The 25,189-nt window shown below is 34.7% G+C and overlaps 1 protein-coding gene across 2 annotated transcripts in view; it reads right to left on the reverse strand.

Moving 5' to 3' along the window:
* LOC117108553 (laminin subunit beta-1-like) overlaps positions 1–25,189 on the reverse strand; it is a 44,088-nt gene that overhangs the window by 10,834 nt on the left and 8,065 nt on the right. For both annotated transcript variants that reach the window (XM_033250598.1, XM_033250597.1), the window contains exons 3-18: positions 24,242–24,792; positions 23,056–23,322; positions 17,008–17,137; positions 13,653–13,841; positions 8,838–9,017; positions 7,848–8,179; positions 7,579–7,734; positions 5,294–5,421; positions 4,957–5,080; positions 4,082–4,271; positions 3,486–3,629; positions 3,002–3,233; positions 2,636–2,799; positions 1,622–1,846; positions 682–902; positions 26–131 (exon numbers count right to left, since the gene is read on the reverse strand). In XM_033250598.1, coding sequence (XP_033106489.1) covers positions 26–131; positions 682–902; positions 1,622–1,846; positions 2,636–2,799; positions 3,002–3,233; positions 3,486–3,629; positions 4,082–4,271; positions 4,957–5,080; positions 5,294–5,421; positions 7,579–7,734; positions 7,848–8,179; positions 8,838–9,017; positions 13,653–13,841; positions 17,008–17,137; positions 23,056–23,322; positions 24,242–24,792 — 3,339 coding nt within the window. The remainder of the gene's footprint in view (positions 1–25; positions 132–681; positions 903–1,621; positions 1,847–2,635; positions 2,800–3,001; positions 3,234–3,485; positions 3,630–4,081; positions 4,272–4,956; positions 5,081–5,293; positions 5,422–7,578; positions 7,735–7,847; positions 8,180–8,837; positions 9,018–13,652; positions 13,842–17,007; positions 17,138–23,055; positions 23,323–24,241; positions 24,793–25,189) is intronic.

The following is a 25,189-nucleotide window of genomic DNA, read 5'->3' on the forward strand; positions in this document are numbered from 1 at the left end:
ACCACTTCTAGATTTCAATACTAACGTGTACATCCAATGTTTGCGTCTAATGGGTCACCAAAGTAAAGATTTTGACAACTGCAACAGTCTCGCCCACCGAAACCATCTTGGCAAGAGCACTGACCGCTGAACTGTGTTGAGAAATAGGAATGTACTAAGTAAATAATAATAACAACAATAATAATAATAATAATAAATAATAATAATAATAATAATAACAACAATAATAACAACAACAATAATAATACTAGTAATACTAACAACAACAACAACAACAACAACAACAACAACAACAACAACAACAACAACAACAACAACAATAATATGTACGTTTTTTTCTATATCACTCTACATAATATGTACGTTTTTTTCTATATCACTCTACACTTAAGTCTCAAGAGTACTATTCCACAATATTACACAAATCATTGAAATGAAGCATATGGGGGAAATTCCATAGTTTGCCGCATGAAATATATATAATGCACCCGAACCTCCTCAGGTACCCATTTACACTCTTGGGTGGAGAGGAACAACGCATACAAAGTGCCTTGCTTAAGGGCACAAGCGAAATGCACAGCGAGGGATTGAAACCCAGACCACGATGCTGGAAAACCAAATCTTTCTCGCTGCACCAAACTGCTACCAATGGTTAAGATACACCAGATTATGATAACCTACCTCATTACATTGTAGGGAAACAGACCCTTGTGGACAGCAGTTACAGGCCTCGCAGCCCATCCCACTAGCCAGACGCCAGTAGTTTTCTTCACATGTGTCACATTGACGCCCAAGCACATTTGGCAGGCATGGACATTGACCGGTAACCCTGTTACATACTCCACAGTTATTTTCGAAATCACAAACAGTTGTGTCGGTTCCTAGGAAACTGCAACTGCATTCTGCAAAGTTAAAGGAAAGTTTTTTTGAAACTTAGCATCATGACTCAATTATTTTCTAAAGATGACATGTCGGTAGTTACATTAAGTAAACAAACTAATTATAAAATGGTTTGTTTTACTTATGACAATGATAATCACAATGAAGATAAAAAGATAATGACTATTATGCAAATGAGGACAAAGTGAATAATAACTAAATGATTAATGAACAATACAAAAAAAGAAATTCTTATAAAATGATATCAATTATTATAATAATAATATTTATTCGGCAAAGTAAGAAGTATACATACAATATTCTTGCCAGGAGTAAGTAATAGGCATAAGCCCAAACACTAAACTGCTCTTACTCCATCATCAAAAACAAATACAATGACAATAAAATATAGATATATACAAAAAGTAAATTCAAAAAATAAATTGATTTAACTATAACAAAATGAAAAACAGAGATAATTAATAGTTATTATTATTAATATTTTGAGATCAAGTGTTTTGTGAGCTGGGCTTTAAAGTCCGAAATGGATGTACATTGTTTAATTTCATTAGGAAGTTGTTCCCATAATCTAGGAAAATTAACAAAAGATGAATTTAAAAATGTATTAGTCTTAAACCTAAGCATTAAATAATGATGCCAATTTTAACAGTGTATTTGACTGATTCATATGACTTTGAAGATAACTTATGATTACTATGATAATGATTATAATCATTCTTACTTCTACAGCTTCTCAGAAGAGCATCTCCATAGTAATCAGTTGCGCATATTTCACAATGTGGTCCAGCGGTGTTGTATAGACAGTTGGTACATTCACCCGTCTCTGCCATGCAGTTACCGGGGAGGGAGAGATCAGTGTTACCGTTACAGTCGCAGAGGCTGCAACCGCCGCCCAAAACAGTTGGATCCCCGTAGTAGTTGTTTGCACAACGATCACAACGAATTCCTATAATAATTACAAAGAGATGGAATAATTAATAACTAATAATTAAAATTATAAAACAACTTTAACTCATGGTTTTCTACTATACTTAGCCCACTTGTAGATACACCACAGATAAGAAAAAGCACTTTTCACTTTAAAACAAGAAGTTATAGCCTTATGGCCCTGTCACACCTTGACGATTTAGCCAGTGTATGCCGACGTATCAAAGTTTATCTAAAACACTGGCATACGCTGAACTATCAATTTTTTATTTTTTTATTTTGGGTGTATACATTGCATATATATAACGTATTAGTAACTTACATAGAACCTTCTGATAACTTCTAGAAAACTTATACCAATGAATGCTTTGCTTGTTGTTGGCGTTAACAATTTATGCCCATTGATAGTCTAACTTATGCACAGATCGTCGACAATCGTGTGACGTTGCCTATAAAAAGGCTACCACTCATTGATTCAAATCATAACCACACTATACATTATTCAACATACGCCAGTGTATTCGCCAAATTTTTCATACATCGGCATACACTGGCTAAATTATCAAGGTGTGACAGAGCCATTACCTTACCCTTAGCCCGCAGCCAAGAGGGTACTAACAACAGTTTTCCAGAATGTTCTGTTGCTTATTGCTCCACACAGTTCCTCGAGTTCAGTGTCTCCGACTATGGTGTCTGGGAATGTGAGGGAATGCCTTTTTGCGAGAGTATGCAGGCTTGCATAGAAGAAGGTTGGAGACTATTTGGTCTTTTGCTAAAGCATGTTATCTATGCAACAGATTAAACTTACCATCAAACTCTGGATAACAGTTGCAAATAACAGTCTGGGTCTGGTTGTCAAGGTAACATGTGTTGGCATGTTGAATTCCACTCTGTACTCCACTGGGACACAAGCACGGCTGACACCTCTGTCCAGTTCCAATTCTTGGATCACCATAGAATCCATCCCGACACCTATGGAAACAACACACATATTTCAAGTTTAAGGGATACGCTTTAAAGGTGCAACCAAAGGACAACGCATAAATAGAAATTGATTTGAGTAAAAAATATACTTTATCAACTTGGTTAGGTTATTCAAGCAATTCAGATGAAAGATTGTATGTTTTTTTAAATATTTTTATGTTGTTGAAATCAAATATCAAAAAGTACATACCTTTCACAATAGAATCCATCTGTATTATCTTGACACTGCTGGCAAGCGCCCCCAACTGCTTCACACTCCGTGGCATGCCCATTGCATGTACACACTTGGCAGTTTGGGAAGTTGAAGTATCCCGAGCAACAAGAGTCACAGTTGCGTCCACACACATTTGGCATGCATGGACATATTCCCGTTGCTGAATCACAGAATTCCGCTTTAGACCCACCCATGTTGCACGCGCACGCTGTTAAAACAAAATTTTTAATTTACTGTTTCAATATTGTTAAAGTAACGAAAACAAAATGTAATGCAACAAAATCATATCTATTGAGACACGACCTTGATTACTGTTATCCAAACCTCTGCACAGAAGAAAGGACACAAAAACAGCTTACATGGCAGTGCAAAATGCTACTCTGGGATGAAGTTACAGTCTCAGAAAGAACCAACATTATAGGTTTCTCATTCCACACTCTCACAGGCATAATAAACTCACCTGTGCATCCATTTGGACCAAAGCCAAAAGTACCAGGTGCACATCGGTCGCAGGTTCTTCCAACAACGTTTGGCTTGCAGCTGCACTGTCCGCCGACTGCTGCACAGATGTTACTCGTTGAGCCCGTAGGATCACAAGCACAATCTGCAAATTTAAATCATTGATACTTGTTGGTAATGAAAATCAAAACATTAATGCCAGAGTAAAAAATGTTATGATAATGTTTGTATTCAATTTTTTGAACAAATTATTCTTTGTCATCCCTTTCCTATTCTCTACATGAGAGCACTTTCAATTGCATGACAATGGTATATAAGACATAAATATATAAGAGAGTAATCATGGTTCAGATCAAACCTAAGCTCTAGAGAAAATGCAAAGTGGTCACGAACGACTACAATCGTCCTAGGATTATGATTTGTACTAAAAAAAAGTCTCCCTATTAGCTAACATGTAGACTAGCCAGAAAGCTATTTGAGTGTAGTGAATACAGTAACGAATGCTATTTTTTATAGGTGTAATGCACAACAAGGCACTATGCAATATGCACAAAATAAATGTAAAATCATCATCATTACTATCTATCAATTCCTTACCAATGCCTCCATTGTATGTGATAGTGGATATGATGAAGAGCAGTTCTTCACAAACTTGTTGTAGACTTTGCTTATCCACCCTGTAGAATGAATCCATACAAGTATAGTACTCCCACTGTTCAAGGCGATATAACCCTGTGTTACCTTCAGAGAAAGGTGGCAGGTTGACTGGTTGCGGTAGCAATGCAATCTGAATAAAGAATGTAAATTTAACAATCGCAAAATATTGATAGATCAATACATTTGGATGGATGGATTTATTCAGTCTAAACACCAAGGGTCACCAAGTCTGAAGACATATTTCCAGGGGGATCTTCTGGTGGTGATTGGGTAGTACACCAGGAAACAATGCCCTACTCTTTTCCAAAGAGTTTACTGCATTCTTTAACATTTAGATGGGCATAAGGCACACAGCCGGACCATCATCCGAAAGACAGTGCTCTAGCTTAACTTGCACTTAAGTACTCTAGCTGAAATATAAAGACAGCAGCAATGGAAATTGAACCGGAGACTAAAAGACCTCCACAGTTCAAAGCACAAACAGTAGCTGCCACCAGTTGAGCTGACTGAGCTAAGCTGCTCTCTTGTGTAATAAAAATTTTATCAGTAACAAATTTACATTCCTTGATAAAAACAAATAAATATAGTTCCTTGACCAAAGGATATAAATATAGTTCCTTGACCAAAGGATATAAATATAGTTCCTTGACCAAAGGATATAAATATATAATGAATATGAATAATTACAGTGCATACTCTAGCATTACTGGTCTCTTTACTTTAATAAATTTTTCATTAAAAAAACTTAGTTTTGGTACTGTAATTGAGGGTGACAGACATTCTACACAGCCACAACTGTGTGGTAGCTCACTTACTGAATCAATACGAATAACAGCATTTGGCCGTGACTGCCCGGTGATGAGGCTTTCAAATTCAATCCGTATTGTGTACTGCTCCCCGCTCTCCAAACACAACACTGACGGGTAGGTAGAACGATACCTGCATCAACATAACAAAAAAATAAAAAATAAACATAAATATATCAACATGTTATTGTGGTAGTGATGAGAATAAAGGAGGAGAATAAAGAACAGAAAAAAAACCAAAAAAGTGGAAGAATGAAAACTTGTTTAGTAGTTGATGACGGAAATAATGATTGTGGTGATAGAATTGGAAATGACATTGACCATAATAAATTATGCTGCTATTTACCTGTTGGTTGACGACAATGAAATCGCTAGCTGATCTTCAGATGGGATGGTGTTGCCACATATACTGCTGGTGTCAACAGGGCGTGGTCGTACAAGGGTAATTCTAATATTCTCCCAGTTAGCTTGCAACTGTGTGGAAAATAAAAAAAATTATTGCTAAATGTTGTGATAATGGTTCCATGACAGCAAGGTACCTGCTAGCAAAGGTAACAAATACCTCAACCATATGGAACCTCAAAATTTAATTTTTGTTTCTCATTTGAAGCTAATAATTTATTTGATCTCAAATGAGCTATTCAAAATTTCATTTAAATGTTTGAGGTATTTTCCGGTCTTTTTGACTGATAGTACATCTTTAAGCGGGTTTCCATTACCTTTTCCCAAGCTTCCTGTCAGTCTTATATGGTCTATTATTGCAATGTCCCTAGGTGCTTGACACTGATAACAACACAGTCTTTAGAACAAATTTCTATAGAACACATACTCAGCTCTCTGGGTAAGCATTACATAATAATACTGTAGTATAACAGTCAAATTTACCAAGTAGCCTACACATCTCCTAGATAGAAAAAGACAATGTGGACGAAGTGCCTAGCTCAAGGACACAAGCGAGTGATTAAAGGGATAATGAATTTCTAACCTCAAGTTTAAGGGACTGAATCACATCACCCAAATGATGTTTTTGTGAAGTATTTTTGAATAAATAAATAGGTTAATTATTATATAATTAATTGTTTCCTTACAACAAATTTTGATTTTCGATATCAAAATGAATAAATGCCAACATACTTAAAAACAATATATGAAACATGAATATGTGTAAAATAGAACCATGAAAAAAAACGCTTAAGATACAGATGATCAAAGTTTAACAAAGAGAATAAAGAGTGAAAATGTGTGATTTAGATATTTGACATCCAAACCTCAGGTTCTTTGTACACTGTACTCCTATTTAAAAAAAAAAAAACCAAGAATTTTTATTCTACCAAAAACTAAAAATTCACTCCCTTGGTCACACACTTCAGTTAAAGGTTATCGATTGTCTCAACTGATCAGCCCTCCACTTCTTAAACCTCATAAAGAAACTTGCAAATACAGCATTGTAAGGACACTTGATTATAGAGCACCATGGATCCCAAATTACTGGCTACAGTAAGGGGGAAGAAATAGAATCTTCTCTCCACTCCCGAAGCCTCACGAACAGACTTGGTTATAGAGAGCGTTGATTGAAACTCTGCTGGAGGGAAGACGGTTGTTGTGTGTATAATAGAAATTAGGAATCGTAGATTAATATGTTGGATTGGACACAAATTTCATTCATAGTTCATTTCAGTTTGTGAAAGATTCCCAAGAAATAGATGTGAAAGTAGGCAATAACATGCTTCCATAATATAATCATGAGTTGAGCATTGAAATTCAACATTCGGTGAAAACAATCAAACTATGTGAAACGTCCATTACTTTACAGTAGTTATGTTGCAGACAATGCACAAAAACCACTGAAATATACTGTAGCATGCATGATATCCAGAATGCATTCCCCATGCTGTCCATAAAATTTGTTAAAATATGCAAGTCTTGTACTTACTTAAAAATATATCTGGAATAGTTTTATTAAAGAAAAAAATGCAATATTAATCCATATCACTGCATTAATACTAATTAAATTATTTATGAGACAGTAAAAGAATCCATTATAAAATATACTCAACTAACGTTGAGCACAATGTGTCTCAGATTTCGGCTCAGACTTTCATCAAAACTTTTATTTCCATAAAATATCATTTTTTATAGATTTTAAAAAATATATAATGAAAAAATTAACATTATCATTAAATCCACAATATAGTCTTCTTTATCATTTTTATTATAGATTAAACAATATACCAAATTTGCAAAATCATCAAGAAAAAATGTTTTCATCACTCTTCTTATCAGTATATTTTGCACAGATACCTCTATCCTATAAGAACATGTCTATATACTTTTCATTCCAGCAACATTCTTATAACAGGATAATGACCATATTAAGATATTTATAATGTTCATATTAAAGCAAATTTCAAATTTTTTTTGAGATATATTTTTGTCACGACATCAATTCACTCATCAAAGTCTGAGGGCTAAATTCTATGACTGTCATACAAGCGCCACTACAGATCTAACCACATTCGCTTACAGTCCTATACACAAACATTTGCAAAAACTGATAATGAAAACCCTGCGAGACCGAGACGCATTAAAACTGAAATGATTCTCTAAATCTATATAAAATAAAATACTTACCTGTGGTTCATATCTTATAAGTAGCTCATAATTTCCTGAGTATGGGATATTATCGATGTTGAATTCAAGAATACTGCCCTCTTTGACTTCCACAAATCCGGTTCCAGTCCAAGTAATAACAACACCAATTGGCTGTACACGTTTCTCAATTTCTCCCTGATTAAAAAAAAAAAAACCTTTTTGAAGCTGTAAATAGGATAGATTACATTATGAGAAAATATGAAGACCAGTCTGGCTTACATCTCAACAAAAATAGAAATCAAACTTACAAGAACACCCAACAGTCTAGAATACTCGGCTTCATACAATAAATAATCCATGTATGTGATGAAGTAACCTGGCTTCACTGTATCACATCGTCGACCAATGATGTTAGGTCTACACGGACACTGTCCAGTGATTTTGTCGCACACCGTGTTGTACGAGCCCCCTGGGTTGCAGTCACAATTTTGGCAGCCTTCTGGGTCATCGCTCAGTCCGTAAAAGTTATCGTAGCACTCGTCACAACTTCTACCGGTAACCAAACGCTTGCATACGCAGTTTCCAGTCTGTTTGTCACAGCCCTGATTACCAATAGTTCCCAATGTGTTACAAGTACAGGCTGCAATATTAGAGATGTCAAACAAATTCATTTTATTTTCGAGTGACAATAAGGCCATAAAAATGTGTTGCCCTAGCACAGTGACATTTTTAAAAATCAGGGCAGTCTGTTGGACAAAATTTTTGATATCCTGGCATGCTCAGCATGGTGGTTTGCCTAATAATCATCATCATCATCATCATCTAGCTATTTTGCTCCACTGTAAGAGGAAAGCCTCTTCATCAACTTGCCATTCTTCTCTGTTCTGTGATCCCCTCCTCCACGTAATGCTTAATGATAATTTACTAAATTAATTACTAAACCAAAGCAGAATCAAAGCTCCTGATCTCATCAGTAAGAAAGCCCAAGTCAGTTGAGCTGCTACATAATGTTAAAAATAAGGATGTACATATTTTTCTAACCATATAGAGGGTGACCCCTTCCAGCATATCACATTCTGGGAAATAAATGAATTAATGTGATACTTTTATCAGCTAGGTCTTTTTATGAGGCTTAGGGAGTGGAGGTGTTTTTAGTCGTGCTGTCACAGAATTGAACCCAGGATCATGGAATTAGTAGGCAAGCACCTTAACCACTAGGCTATTCAACTCCACTCCAATTAAGAAATGATACCCATGGTTAACTGGAGAGAACACTGACTGTCAACACAATTCCTTACCTTCGCAGCCTTCCGGATTATCACGTCGTAAATTCCAATGACCGTTCATGCAGGTATCACATCGTTGGCCAGTCACATAACGTTTACATAGACAACGTCCCGCTTCTAGATTCATCATCGGATCTGACCTGCTCTCACACTCACCGCCCATCTCAGAACCATTAGGATCACAGTCACAGCCTTGGTACAAAAAATATCAACAGTATAATAAATATTGTTTACGCACTCCCTATTCACTTTCACAAATATAACTTTAAGGTTAAAACATAAGACACATGGATAGGAAGTCTGTGGGAAAGGGAGAATGTGGTGGAGGACAAAATATACCGTAGTTAGAATGGGAAAAGAATGGTAGGAAAGGAAAATAGGTGTAGAAGGATGTGGTAATGGAGCTGAAACTGTGATGGATTAAACAATGTGGTGCGTTGGGAACAAACAATGTGGTAGGGAAGTAAATAGTGAGAGGAAATAAGATGGTGATGTAAAGAAATATTAAGCAAAAGAGAATGTGTTATGAGATAAAGAGAGTATTATAGTAGGAAAAAAAGAAAATGTGGTAGGGAGGGAAGAGAATATGATTTGGGAGGGGAGAAGGCGGTGGTAGGAATGGTAGAAATACGTAAATACCTGTAGTGCTTTAGCACATAACACAACAGACCTGACAACTTCTGGTAAGGTCAAAAATGCATTGAAGTACAAATAGCCATATCATAGGCTGAATCAACATATCTCAGCAGCAGTGCACATATTCAACATTTCCACCAAGCCTTTAGCGACCATCTTCTATTCTTATGTACAGGGTTGAACTTGTAGCTACAGAAAACTAAGGATGGATGGTAGACATCTTAAGGGTGGATGGGTGATAACATTGTTAAACTCTAGATAATAATTGAGTGAATTTTAAGGATAGGCAAGGAGGTTAATTAAATGTGGGTGAAGGGCCATGAAATTAGCTTTAGACTGGGGATGGGAGAGGGGGGTGGGAACTTCACCTCCGCCCACGATAATTACATCTCTGTATGTACGTATACTTTATACCATGGAATAGAATTAGGAACACAATAGCAAATGAATGAACATGTATAGGCTACATTGCCATTAAAGTTAAGTTATTATTTGAAGCAAAAATACCTTTCGTAATTTCTACCGTAAATCCTCGAAAAAACGCTGCCGTGCTTATACATTTTTTGGAGGTTTCAGTTCCGAATTTATTTTAAGAGTGCCACTTATCAAAAAACATTGGCATGGCACTTTCCATGTTAAATATCTCAAGTATTTTGGTATTTTGTTAGGCCTATCATAGGCTCTATATCATTGTAAATAAAAGTATGCTTGTGTCTTCATTGTGTTATTTATTCATTTGAACACAACTTTCTAAAAGTGTTTCATTACACACGGGGGAATATGTACTCTCAATTAATCGTTGTGGCATTTATTGAAAATATAACAATCTTGAATAAGCGCTGAGCCACTTGGCGAAAAAAATCATGTTTGGTGCTGCGCTTATTAAAGGATTTACCCTAAGTCTAGTTAAGTTTACTGCAATTTAGTATATTTTATATATCGATATACGATGATCAAGTAGTACCTCAAGATATCTCTTCCCCTTGATACATTAAACACCATTTTTTTCAATTCTTTATTATAAATAAAATGTAAGTGCTATGATTTGCATTCTTATCTAAATGTTTAATTTACTCCTCCATTTATTACAATATCTTTTAAAAGATACAAGTGGGCCTATATTTATATTTGGAAGTTATTAAATAATTTGATCAGAACATAACCCTACACATAATTTGTCTGTTCATTTTGGAATCAATTTTCTATTAGTCAATTGAAAATCTACCCAAGATATTTCCACAAAAAAAAAAATTGGATCACAGTCCGATCTCTGATCACCGCATGAGTAACGGTGAAAAGCCATGGGGTTAAACCACAAATTAAAAACAAACTCCAGCTGATTGTAGAGCTGTATGCATACACTGATCGAGGTCGAAGTTCATTTCATCGAGGCTGAAATGTGTGCCTTCGTGTAGGCGAGACCTTTTTTGTTGTTGTTGCTAGGTATTACTCACAGGTGTACAGCCTTATAGGTCGGTTTCACAAAAAAAATTAATGTTATTTTTGGTGTTGGGTTTCATATAAAATTTGCTTAGATTCCACATTAAGTTGCCTGTGGACTTGGCACAAGCTGTTGATACAGATTATAGTTTGTTGACGATGACTTTTTAACAAGCCACCACACTTTAGTTACAAACAGACAGTTGCTAGATTGAACTTTGCTGTATATAGAGTCCACCTAAAATTTAAAGATATACTGTGTTAAGCTAACAAATTTTAAGAATTAAAATTATTAATAAAAGAATATTTCTAAGACAGTTATACATGTAAATAAAATGTGTAATAGTATACTAAGCTGTGAAAATTTCAAAATAGAGATATACATTGTAAAACAGGAACATTAGACAGTAAAGAAGACTGCCATAAAGTTAATGAACAGCAACCTACATGGCTTTCTATTGCATGACTAGTGTTATTTATTCATTTGAACACAACTTTATTTAAAACCGTTTCTAAAAGTGTTTCATTACACACGGGGGAATATGTACTCTCAATTAAGCGTTGTGGCATTTATTGAAAATATAACAATCTTGAATAAGCGCTGAGGCACTTGGCGAAAAAAATCATGTTTGGTGCTGCGCTTATTAAAGGATTTACCCTAAGTCTAGTTCAGTTTACTGAAATTTAGTATATTTTATATATCGATATACAATGATCAAGAAGTACCTCAAGATATCTCTTCCCCTTGATACATTAAACACCATTTTTTTCAATTCTTTATTAAAAATAAAATGTAAGTGCTATGATTTGCATTCTTATCTAAATGTTTAATTTACTCCTCCATTTATTACAATATCTTTTAAAAGATACAAGTGGGCCTATATTTATATTTGGAAATTATTAAATAATTTGATCAGAACATAACCCTACACATAATTTGTCTGTTCATTTTGGAATCAATTTTCTATTAGTCAATTGAAAATCTACCCAAGATATTTCCACAAAAAAAAAAAAATTGGATCACAGTCCGATCTCTGATCACCGCATGAGTAACGGTGAAAAGCCATGGGGTTAAACCACAAATTAAAAACAAACTCCAGCTGATTGTAGAGCTGTCTGCATACACTGATCGAGGTCGAAGTTCATTTCATCGAGGCTGAAATGTGTGCCTTCGTGTAGGCGAGACCTTTTTTGTTGTTGTTGCTAGGTATTACTCACAGGTGTACAGCCTTATAGGTCGGTTTCACAAAAAAAATTAATGTTATTTTTGGTGTTGGGTTTCATATAAAATTTGCTTAGATTCCACATTAAGTTGCCTGTGGACTTGGCACAAGCTGTTGATACAGATTATAGTTTGTTGACGATGACTTTTTAACAAGCCACCACACTTAGTTACAAACAGACAGTTGCTAGATTGAACTTTACAGTATATAGAGTCCACCTAAAATTTAAAGATATACTGTGTTAAGCTAATAAATTTTAAGAATTAAAATTATTAATAAAAGAATATTTCTAAGCCAGTTATACATGTAAATAAAATGTGTAATAGTATACTAAGCTGTGAAAATTTCAAAATAGAGATATACATTGTAAAACAGGAACATTAGACAGTAAAGAAGACTGCCATAAAGTTAATGAACAGCAACCTACATGGCTTTCTATTGCATGACTATTCATTCTCATATAATATTAAATATTCAAAAGTATAAGATAATATAATATTTCAATATCTGAATATTTTGTAAGCTGAATCATTACTTCTATGAGGTTTTCTTATAACCTTCTCTACCAAGATTCCAGGAGGGAGTACAAGCAGCTGTTTAATCAACCTCTGATGGAAGACAGCTGGTTTGTACTACTCACCACTGCCCTAATGTTCTCATATTTGTTCCTACAAACTAATGTTATAGCAAGTCACTGCTTATTATAAAAGCACGAGAAAAAATATTGGGGGCATAAGCATTTTGAAACGAATATAGAAAGGGCAATATAATATTGTTAATAAATGGTTTTGAGCACAAATAATTGGCCTAATATTAAGAGAGACAAATACTGTTGAATACAAATGTTGACATGAAATTAGCAGAAACAAAGCTAATTATCACACACAAATGTTGGCCTGATATTAACAGAAACAATTTACAAAAAAGGCCTATCTATTATTGTATTTTTGCTATTTGTAACATTCATGACTGCATGCCATGTTTACAACCTTTGCTTTTTTACGCTGCTTGTTGTTAATACAGTATATATTTGCAAGTGAAAAAAACTGAAGAAGTTGGTATGAAATTAAAAGAAATAAATTTCAATTAGGAGCAACAGAACAGATAACATATTTGCACAGAACATTATGTTGGCATGAAAGTCTACACAAATATGGCTGTTCCTTCCATAGTACAATATAAGGCCACCTCCTTAACACAATATTTGGCATATTTTTGGGGTGGTGTTAAGCCCAGGAATATCTGCTTATGGGAAAAACAACAATCATCTAAAAAAACTGACAGCGAAAAGTCATCATTCAAATAATAACATGGGCTATTGCAAGGAAAATGCTATAAGAAATGAGACGTACAGCAATATAGACATACTTCGGATTAAACCCTTATGCCTTAAGAAATACAGTATATTTATCCAGACTCCAGATATGCATATAATACTATACATTTTGAACGAAATTAACAGGAACAAGTACATCTGAACAATATTAGAATGAAAGAGAATAAAATAAAAACCACCATTAATACTTACGGCGGCAAATGTTAGGATCCCTGATGTCTCTTGTTGGGTCCATATAATAAAATGGAAGACACTGCTCGCAGTTCCTTCCCATGGTGTTGTGAGTACAGTCATCGCACACACCCCCACTTATTCCACCAGTTTGTTCATACACAGCAGGGTCAAAGTGACATTTTGTAGTGTGTTGATTGCAGTTACACACTGGAATATGGAAAGAAGTCATGATATAAGAAGACAATGGTTAGGCCAAAATAGGAACCTGTAATGGTACCACGAATTAGGTACTGTATATTTCATAAACTAGACTTAATAGATTAAACTAGCAAAAATTGTATGTAGCATTGGTAAATATCTGACCTTTGTATGCTGACCCAGCATTTTTCCATGAAAGACTTTTGCTTTACAGAATTTTCAGTTGCTAACAATATACCATAGCTACCAACATAATTTTAAACAAGTTGAACATTTTCGTATTAACTTTGTCTATTACCTCAACGTTGCTCCTGGGTAGCCACAGAAGACCAACTGAAAAGTCAGGACATCTATAGAATGGGTAAATGTTTAATACCCACCTCCTTCAAAACATTTTTAATATCTATACTCACTTGTGTTGATGTGTATTCAACAAAAATAGCAAGGAGATATAAGTTGTTTTTAAATTATCTTAGAAATATTTTTATCATGGCAGGAAGTATGCAGGGCAGTATTTTATTGGACAAAATATAGGCATATACACATCCTAGATTAGTCAAGGGGATGAGAAATGATCTCATAAACCTCAGACACTAAGTAGAAAGAATCACTGGCCAAAATACTTCAGTAGCTAAAATCAAGAGGAAATATATCAAAATACATATCTTAATACATTTCCTTCATGTTCAAATGCAGTACTGTAATGTACAAGTATGAGAAATTGCAATCAATGTGACCTGATTTGTTGACATAACTGCAATATTGTTACCAAAACTTATGGCACCAAAATGTATGGTAAAATATCAGTGTTATGATGAAAGGGTGATGTTAAGGCATCATAGTGCAAGGTCAGGCCATTAAACTCCAATAACGCATACACTACACACCCTCATTTAACACTCAGAAAAATTTATGATCCAATAGTAAAAATCTGTAGGAGTACAGTCTACTGTACTAGCACTAAAATGTTTCAATTATTAAAAAAACATAGGAGGCCTACTTATTTAGTGTACTGTAAAGTAGGCCAAAATAAAATTTAGATATTTTCAAATATTTTATAATCCTATAGCTTAAATTAGGAAAACAATAACATACAGTATAGTATTACATTAAAAATAAAACACAAAAGTAATCCCTAGGACAATTACTGGGGCCCTAGATAGTCGATAGTCCCCAGTCAATGGGTAGGGACATAACATTTTTAAATCATTAAAATTAATTAAAATAGTATAAATAGTCTAGTATATATTTCCATGTGTATGAGGTTGAAATTGATTATAAAGCCCTCAAAACCCCTAAAATACCAAAGCTGCAATCCAAAACTGGGTTGACGTTTGACCACACCTTGGATTCTAGGTGAAATAATATTCCAGATTTGTGCATCCCCGCACCCCATTACAATCCTTGATACAGCCCTATTTCAAGAAAGACATTTCATACTGGCAAAGACACAGATAAGACAGCTCTCAATTACACAGCATGCAGTTAATCAGACAATTACTACACTTCAGCTATGTTCATCATCCTTATGTCTTCATTCAGTATCTGACCTACTGTGTTTTTTTAAAGACCAACTTGAGTGGCTTTAGTATGTCATCGCCAGTGCTTACCTCACTGGGTTTATTAATATTGGGCCAATAGGTTTGCTCTATGAACAAGATCACCCCAGAAGTGTCAACAAAATGGGGAATATGATGACAAGATAAGCCAAAATATTTGTAAATTTGTTTGGTTCCTTGTTCCACACCGTTTAACCTTGTATGCTGTCACATAAAATGGATGATACACATAAAATATATCACCACATCCATTTAATGAACATAGCATTTGGAGACTCCTAAGAAAATAAGTCCTACAGAAAGGATAAAACTGTATGGTATATTCTCGATTACAAATTAGATTACCACAACACAAAATGTTTCTGGGTCTTTATATATCAAACAAACATAAGACTCATAGGCGCAGATCATGGGTGAAAGGAGAAGACACATCACCCACATATTTTTTAAGGGGGATTGGTTTTCCCACTTTTTGACTGCAATATAATTTCAAAAATTCCTGAAAATGGTTGAAATGAACTGCATAAATAACCCAGGTTCTAATGAACGAAAGAGCGCTGTACAACCAGAGTGCAGTACACGGTGATGAATTTTACTATATATGAGTGTCAACCTTTCAAAACAGATCTGCGCCTACTATAAAGTTTAAATGAAATTAGTAAATAAATAAAGGAAATCTGCCTACAGGACAATTTTTGTTTTGATATGAAGAATAACTTGAAATGCCTAAATTTAGCACTGTACTAATATTAATTCCCTTGCCCTATCCCATTACAAATCACTGAAGTTCATGCTTTGTAACCATCCTTCTGCTATTGAAGCCTGAACTTTGGTTGACCTTTGTTCTTGAATGGTAATTTGCATACACAAACAAATATTACATTGTTAAATCAGCAGGGAAAATTACAATGAATGAAAGGTTAATCATATTAACTCATAATTATATTCTCATCAAATTGAGCTCACAGAAAGTTAAAAATGTTTTTCCCCTGAAAGATGGCCAAAAAATCATAAAATAAATTTAAATAGAAACAACTTGCTCCTTTTGATGCAACAAAAACAATTATCAACTTGAACATATAAATTTGTGTATTTATAAAATGTTTATCCCTAATATACCGGGTAATGATATTTATAAAAATTATAGATGCTTCTGAACTGTAATCTGGAACAAAAACTGATTTCAAAACTTTCAATGGAAAAATGTGTGTTTGCAGCTACAGTATCTCACCATGCCCAACAAAAGAATTTCACATTTGCACTCAACTTTCCGAGACTGCCACTTTTTGCACAAAAGTTCTTTATCTCGCCGAGTTGAGCACTTAGTGCAACGTATGCACAGTTATGTTCAAGATAATAATTTTTATGTTTACTCCTGTAGGCCTTAATGTTTGTCAATGCTTTTTACTTTTATTAATCTTTATATTAATTGTTTTATATTTCTGTACTTTTACTCTATTGATTCGATTGTGAGCTCTTCATTTCAATCTTGAATTGTATTTTGAGCATTTTTATACAGGAATAAATACAAAAAATATATAAAATAAATAATAGTTCATTCAAAAAATGACTTTTTATCATTTTTCAGGGAACAATGGGTTGCCTGTTCAACTTACATTTACATGCATGTGTTTGGAGTCCTTGCGCTGGTCTCCATGGCTGGTCGTTGTGAAATGGTTTGCATCGTTCGCAGTTCAATCCTTCGGTGTTATGTTTGCAATCACAATTTCCATAAACTTGATGGGGCTGAAATTATTAAATTAGATATGTTTCAAAGTAAAATATATTCTAAATTTAGATATCAAACTATAATATATACCTTGGACCCTTTTCATATAAATGGTCATTCATGATTTAATATATTAAAGTCATTATATTTTCTCCATGGCCATACAGTATAATGCCCCCTTTATTTGGTCTGTACATAAGGGGACACTATTTTTAGTCCGGAAGGTGCCCCCTTACAGTAAATATGGATTTTACTATACAGTACCTACCTTGTGTTCTAAATATGTAGAGCGCTGATGATAAATATTTAGGAACCATGATAGCAAGATTAGAATTCAGCCATGCCTCATAATTACCATGATTAAAAGGTCCACCATTAAATTCAAATTGTGTAATGGCATTGGTGGCAAGATTAGATTTCAATCTAATAGGATTAACTGGTGAACTGACACCACCCCAAGTCTTAATCAAAATGAAGGTCTGTTTTTAATTTCAGATGAAAGACTTTTGTTGTGCCCACATTAGCGTAGCTTTGTTTCATTTATTTATAATAAAATATTCTTTAACAAGAAACATACACTTCTTTTTTTATTAAACACTGAGGCTGAAATTGTCACGAAGAAAATAAGAATTGAGGCCTAGGTAAAATGTTGATTATTGAATGAGAAAAACAACCAAATCCAGACATTCAAAATCACTTCTTCAACCAGAGGTTTGGCTTTCAACAATACCCCAAACTGCTATCAAGTAATAATTGGTCAACTCAATGTGATGGCCTTGACAATATTCACTATAATAGGCCAACATTATTAATATTAATACAAACCAAATAGGCCTTTTAACCCTGCACACTCCTTTCCACTGAAGGTGGAGATTGTTGTGATTAAGGTAACTCATGTTAAAGAGACCTGGTTAGGCATGAGAGTCCAAAAAAATGATCAAATCTGGTACGTGCACCTCTGGCCAGCTGTAAATATTACACCCCCACCCCTTCTAAAAAAGTAGATGCAAGAATTTGAAGTTTTTTTTTTTTAGTACTAAATTGTACTACATCAAAACACCAGAGCAAGAGCAGATTAATAGCAGTGCCTTTGATACGGTAAGCACCCATTCAGGTGTATTCCTAATTAGATTCTCATGCTCCAGTCATTTATTCCCGCTATCCTAGTGTGCGACAGATGGCATTTTGACAAACGGCGTCCCAAATTCACCAACTTCATTCCTAGACTCTGTGCAGGTCAATCTACTATGCAAATATGGAGACATTTTTTTCAATTCAATATGTACTGTAGGCCTAATTATCATAATCCCTGACTATACCATCAAAATGTCATTCCAGCAAAAAAATATTTTCACAATCAGAAAGGGTTATTCAAATTCAAACGATTCCTTACATATTTACACCATTTACTGTATAGATTATTTATATTCATAATCTTAATACCAAATTGCTTCCCTTTTTTTTCAAATAAGCAGGACTGCAATTCCAAGATGGATGCTTTCAATTGAAAATTTAGAATGTTTTAACATTCTCCTTGTTTATTGTACTTTTGTTTGCATATAAATTCATTAGTTAAATTACTTTAAGGATTATCATAATGAAACGTCTGTAAATCAGTGAAAGCCAATCTTTGAGTAGTTTAACGTTTAACAGATTGTTGTAGCTAATATTTTTTAAAATTTTTATTTATATATTTATACAATCATTCTGAAAGTAATCAATAGTAAAAACATTCCAGGATAAAAACACAGAAAAAGTACAAAAAATAACTTATATCCACTGTGGTCCCTAGTAATCCTAATTTGTAATTTAACTCTACAAATAATGGAACTGTAGTGCATGGTCCACATTAGAAAAACTCCCTTCTTGACCACTTACTAAACCAGGGGTCTCTTAATAAATGTCTACATAAATTTCATTATGATCAGTTGTATAAGGCTTAACTCAAGTAATTGGGTCAATATTTATTCCCTGTTGAGCATACGAGAGCAGGGAAGCTGGCAATTGAAATACCAATGTTGCATGCCATTGGCTTTTAGGTACAGCTAGTCATAGATATCATATCAGAGATCATTACTCCTTCACGAGGCATGCTTTAAATATAATTTCTACAGGCATAACATGATTGATATTCAATAGGTACTATAGAACTAATGTGTCTATACTTTTTCTTATAAAAAATATTTTGATTTTCTTTCGTCTCTTTATCTTGGTTTTAATATTGTGTTTTATTAGCACCTACTAGATTGATTGTGCCTATTAAACTAATGACTTGATTTAAGTTGAAATCCAATCTAAAATACTATTTGTATTTCTTCATTTAAACTAAAATAATATAAACCTGTACAAATATAATATTTTACAATGTACTAAAAAACATCATCTTAACTCGAAAATGTTGACACTAAATATTCATCACATTGCACAATATTTTCTAAAAGTATGAACTCATTGTAAATTACAAAAAAATATTTATTTAGTTCAATACCAGCCAAAATGTTTTGACAATTGGTGGTTTATATTAAATTATAGTCTCCTCTAGACATAAACATATGGAACCAGAGGAAATGTTCTTCCAAAGTATCTGGTAACACCAACAGGATACATTTACCATTATGAAGCTGGCATCAAATTATTTATCGGATCATCAACAGACATGGTGTTTATGTAGACAATTCTCACGTTTATTGTCTTAAACAAAACCTTGGTTTATACTATCTTAATAAATTTACTCTTTATAAGAGATACATACATAAAATCCTAAAAGTTAATATCCTCCCACATAGGTTACACCCACATAAAACAGTATTTTGGAAAGGACTGAAAGTGGTAATGGTTTATGGGTCGTCCATAATTTTCAACATTTTTATAAGAATATAATATAAAACATACTCTTCTCTGTGACCCCCCTCTCTCTCCCCCTGAAAAGTGTACAATAAAATGTTGATTTGTGTCATTTTGAGATCAACATTTTATTTTTTTCAAAGAAGAGTACTGTACTTGCAACACACTTTCAACCCCTCCACCTGGAGCGTATGTTTTGTACTAGAGTCGAAACTAATGAATAGCCCCCTTATGGACATACCATTTCTGATAAAACACAGGGCTATTATTGGGAAGTAATTTATCATTTACTTAAGATATACCTGAGCCAGTTGTGTATTGAGCCTAGTGTACATTTTGATATGGAGTCCTTATTTGAGAAGACTTGGATCCTGCAAATGAACATCTGAATGAGGAGTTAGATTCAACCCCTGTCAATGATTTAAGGTTTTTCTCATCATACCTCTCAGCTACTGAAATCACTCTAAATCTTATGGAACTGGAAACTGGATTGGACACTCAATTTATTATACAGTATGTGTAATACCTATTGCAAATTCTCTCAGATTTTACAAGGTTCTAAAACAAACTTTAGACCTCTTATACTTTGTGAGTACACTCCCATAAACTGGATGTACATATTCTTATCTCTAAAAAAATTAATACAGAATTGGCAGCCACGTTTATTATGGACAGTCTTGTCACCACTAGTGGGTAAGAAAACAATAGACCTATATACTATTGAATTTTTAAAGATTTTAATTTGCCATTAATCAGAAAAATGATTACAACAACTGACATTTTAAAACAGATTTATGTACAGTAAAACATCTATAAAATAACCAAAAGCAAGGCACTCGAAAATGTACCTAGATTTGTCATCATTTTTCTGAACGCCACTTTGTGTCTTAAGCAAGCAGTATTAGCTCCATGTTTTGCATTCTATTACTGTATACCTACTATACATTACTCAAACAGAATCATAGAATGCATAAATTGTAAGAGAACTATGCAAATTTTTATAACTTCAGCGATTCCTTTTTCCAAGTAAAAGAACTGAATTTTTGAGCAACTCTTCTTCATGAGAAGGTTCCAAAATTTAACTGGATCATTTTTGCAGATCCAAATCACAGTCATTTCCTTTGGGAGGCTAGACAAGTTCCTATCTGAACTTATATTCACTACACCTTTCCATGGGTACATGGAGAACAACAATGGTTGGAATTAAGGTTCTGTGTTCAGAGTAAACACGCTGTGTTGTTGTACAGAGCGTGCGAGGAGAAATCAGGAACATGGAGTTTAAAGAAAATTACATCAAGTGGAAAAATGTTCCACTGTTCTGTTGCTTAATTTGACTTGTATTATTTACTTAATTCAAGTAATAATTAGTTACTCACTCACTCATGTTGGTAGTACTTCATTGATACACTTTTCAAAATTGAAACTATATTTAAAAGAGACTTCTACTGTGACAGTGGCTATCACATTGCTAAACATATTGTATCAGTTTAAAAATAGCTCTACCGATTTCATTTTTTGTCTGAAGATAAATACAGAATAGAACAGTTTATTCTAATGTCACATAGGGGTCACCTATGATAGTCCTTATAAGTTTTGGTTAATCTTCAGTATCAAACAGGGTATTCAGACTAGGCAATCATCCATTCCAGGAGAACAGACAATTTATCTAGATTAAACGAAACAACTACTGTGTATATTAGCTTTGCTATTCACTTGATGGCAGCCCGACAATGTATCTCCAGTGCAATAAAGGTGAAAGATAAAATCTATTCTTTCAAAAAGAGAGTAAACAGGCACCAGGACTGTTTAAGAAAGTATAATACATACTCCAAGTATTGAAATACACGCCATCGTGTTGGGATTCAATATTTCGACATTAATTATGTCATCATCAGGAATTATGTTAATGTTATAAAACAAGAAGAAAAGGGATGGTGGAAGGATATAAAAAGTAGCTTACACTACACTTGAACAAATTCAATCTTGTCACTAGTTTTTTCTATATACTGGGCCTACAGCTATTATACTACACTGATTTCTTTAAGTACACTTTCGCAAGATATAGTAGGCCTGTTGGGAGTAAAATAGAAGTGATATCGGTATTTAAATAACAGTTATGGCAGAAGCCTATTGAAAATGACAGTTTACCCAACACCATGGGTATTCAAAAAGTCACTTACTTTTCTCAACCAAAACACAGATTTTAATTAATGATTATTCTGGTACACAATTCTTACCTACTCAGTCTTACTTCAAAACAACACCTTCTTTCAGGCTTTCCAAGCCCACCCACACAGACAACAAATAGAGTACATAACAAGGTCATGAAAACAATCAAGAGAGAAAAGACTCTACTTTGGTGTGAGAATATTCCTGCTGTACTCTACTGGAAACCATAATCCAAGCTAGTAGCAGAAGTTATATAGGAAATACTATGCAATAATAACCCACTAAGATTTATGCAAGTTTGAACAATGAGTAGGTATCATCAGAAGAACAATGATTTTGATATACTGTACTGTAGAATCAATATTGAATTGAACTGTTTTTGTAATAAATAGGCTATAAATCAGGGGCATAAGCTGGTTTTGGCCTTGGGAGGGGGAAGGGGTTGTGAAAAATGGGAATGTGGAATTAATCCCAGAATGAGGAACTATATCCATATTCCAATGCCACCTCCCATCCATAACCCCAGCCTACACCCATGTAAATCAGTTATAAACTAAATTGTCTTATTGGAAGTTTGTAATGATTCCTTTAAATAAGCTATGCATTTTGAAGGGTTTTCCATTTCACAACAGCCGACAACCAACAACTTTAATGGTAGTGCAAAGAATATACTTAGGAATGGTTATTTCATGCATCAGTTACTTGGTGCGGAAATGAGTTCTCTAAATCTAATTTCAATTGAAAGCATATAAACTTGTTACACAAAGTACACAGTTCAAATAATGAATGCTACTGTTAAAGTCTGTTATCTCAACAATCTTTATTAAATACTTATAAAATAGATTACAACTCAGTGGCACTCACCTTTAGCACAACATATCTTGAACATTTACAAAATAGATTACAACAACATAGCACTCACCTCTATCCCCTCAATGTCACCACTAATTGGTATACAGCGGTGGGCGTGCCCGTAACAGTGACAGCTACCACGTACAATCATATCGTACAAGGCGTAGTAATATTTCTCTGTGATCTCTGGTCTGTCATCAAGCAGGACATCACCGAGTGTATGCAGACGAGTGAAGTTAAGTCGGAGGTTGGTGATCTTGATAAGATCCTGGACCTCATCGGAGTAAGGATCTGTAATCTGGCTTTGGATATGTGGTGGAAGAACTCGAAAGATAACCTGCAAATACGTGATACAAAAAATTAACATTATAAATTGTTAATTATTGTTATAGAGTAGCTTTGTATTATAAAATAAACACAGAGGTCATGCAAGGCATGTAAAGGCACTGTAAGAGAATAAACCATAACTCGGAGGGTCATTGTGTTGAATTGCCTATGGGCGTGGTTCATGACTACCTAGCCACCACCGGAAAGTGGTGCTTATAGTAGCTAAAGTACATGTTCACATCATTCCACAACGACAGAGGCTAAAATGAGCCATAGCATCAGGGTAACCCCCTATTCATCCAAAAGATGAAATGGGTTCTTTAACCTCCATTTAGACCTCCATTTTAAGTCCTTATCCGAGAAGACTTAGTTCTATCAGCCTAACCCTGGTTGAGGAGTGGCTCGAGTCAGTGCCGATGTCAAGGCTGCAGTCAGCGACACCGCTGCCTTATCGGTGCCTTACCGCTCAGTTACTCGATTAGTCATCTTGTAAGACAGAAGAAGGCAGATGGACGAACGCAGGACCGTACTGAATGGAGTTTATTTCATTCCATCACAGCTGAAGCTTTACATTTGAAACCCAACTTAGCAAATTAAAAGAGAAGACCTAAACAGGGGTGTTGCCAGCAGGGACCAGGGAGCCAGGGCCACCCCCTTCCCCCTCCCCCGTTGGGGAGAAAAACCATGATTCGTCAGTCAGAAAAAAAAATTATATGTATTTATACATATAGTAGACTCTAAAATCGATAAAATAAGCCTTTAAACCCTTAAATTGTCAATGGGCCACTTTCAAAGCATTTTAAACGACGTTCGCCACGCCCACTTTGCTCTTGCTTGAGAAATCTTCTCCCTTATCGGCCTCCCCGTCAGGGAAATTCTGGCATCACCAATGGACCTAACTTTCAAAAATAAGTTTTATCATACTGTACCTCTCCATCGGTTGACGGCTCTACGTTTGAGTATCTTTCCTCACAAACAACGTCTGTGATTTTCCTAAGAGGTGCCTTCTGAACACCCGGAAACATGGTATCACAATCATATGCAAAGTAACGGTATATGTTCCAAGTCCGGCCAAAATCACTGGACCGTTCCACAATCATGGCAGCGGGTCTGAATGTCTTGAAAGTCATCACAAGATGGGTAAAGTGGAACATGGCCTCGAGGTCCAACCTAATAGATACATCATTCACACCATTCACCGACTGCCACCATTTGTTTTTACGGTCGATATCGAACGATGTGACAATATTTGCGATTCGGTGGCTCCTCTCGTTTTCGGTCTTCTTCCAAGGCCTTGTGGAGTCGCAGTAGAAGCACTTCTTGTCATCTTGTAAATGACTGACAATGCAGTAAGGTTCAGGTCCACTAGTGCCGCAAGTTGATGTTGCTGAGAGCCGGCTTTCACGTCCAATCAACAGATCACCTGTAGCAGGATAACAGCTTTCGCCTTCGCAGCTTCCCTGACTTCGGGCACCTAAAGCTGCAGATATAATAGATAATAAAAAAGATACAGTTAATTTATGTCATATCACAATGTCACATCATGATCTAACAATCCATAATGAAGTTAATAAACGGTTAGAAATTAAAATCCATTAGTTGACTAGAGCAAACTTCATTAACCACTTCAAAATTGATAAAAATTGTATAATTTGGCTTTTTGCTATTAAAAAAATAAAATGGATATATAATCTTAAAATCTGGATTGTTTGTTCCTTTTTACTGCACAGTACTGTACTGTTTGCCATCAAAATACATTTTTCAACCCATTGATACCTTTCGAAACACTGAAATTACAGTCATCAAATTTTATGGAAATTTGAACTTTATACGGTATCTGCACAATTCTGATTTGAATTCACTCGATATTAGATATT

This window comes from Anneissia japonica, unplaced genomic scaffold, assembly GCF_011630105.1.
Source record: "Anneissia japonica isolate Jap-2015-1 unplaced genomic scaffold, ASM1163010v1 scaffold287727_len1644234_cov201, whole genome shotgun sequence".
In the NCBI taxonomy this organism is placed as follows: Eukaryota; Metazoa; Echinodermata; class Crinoidea; order Comatulida; family Comatulidae; genus Anneissia; species Anneissia japonica.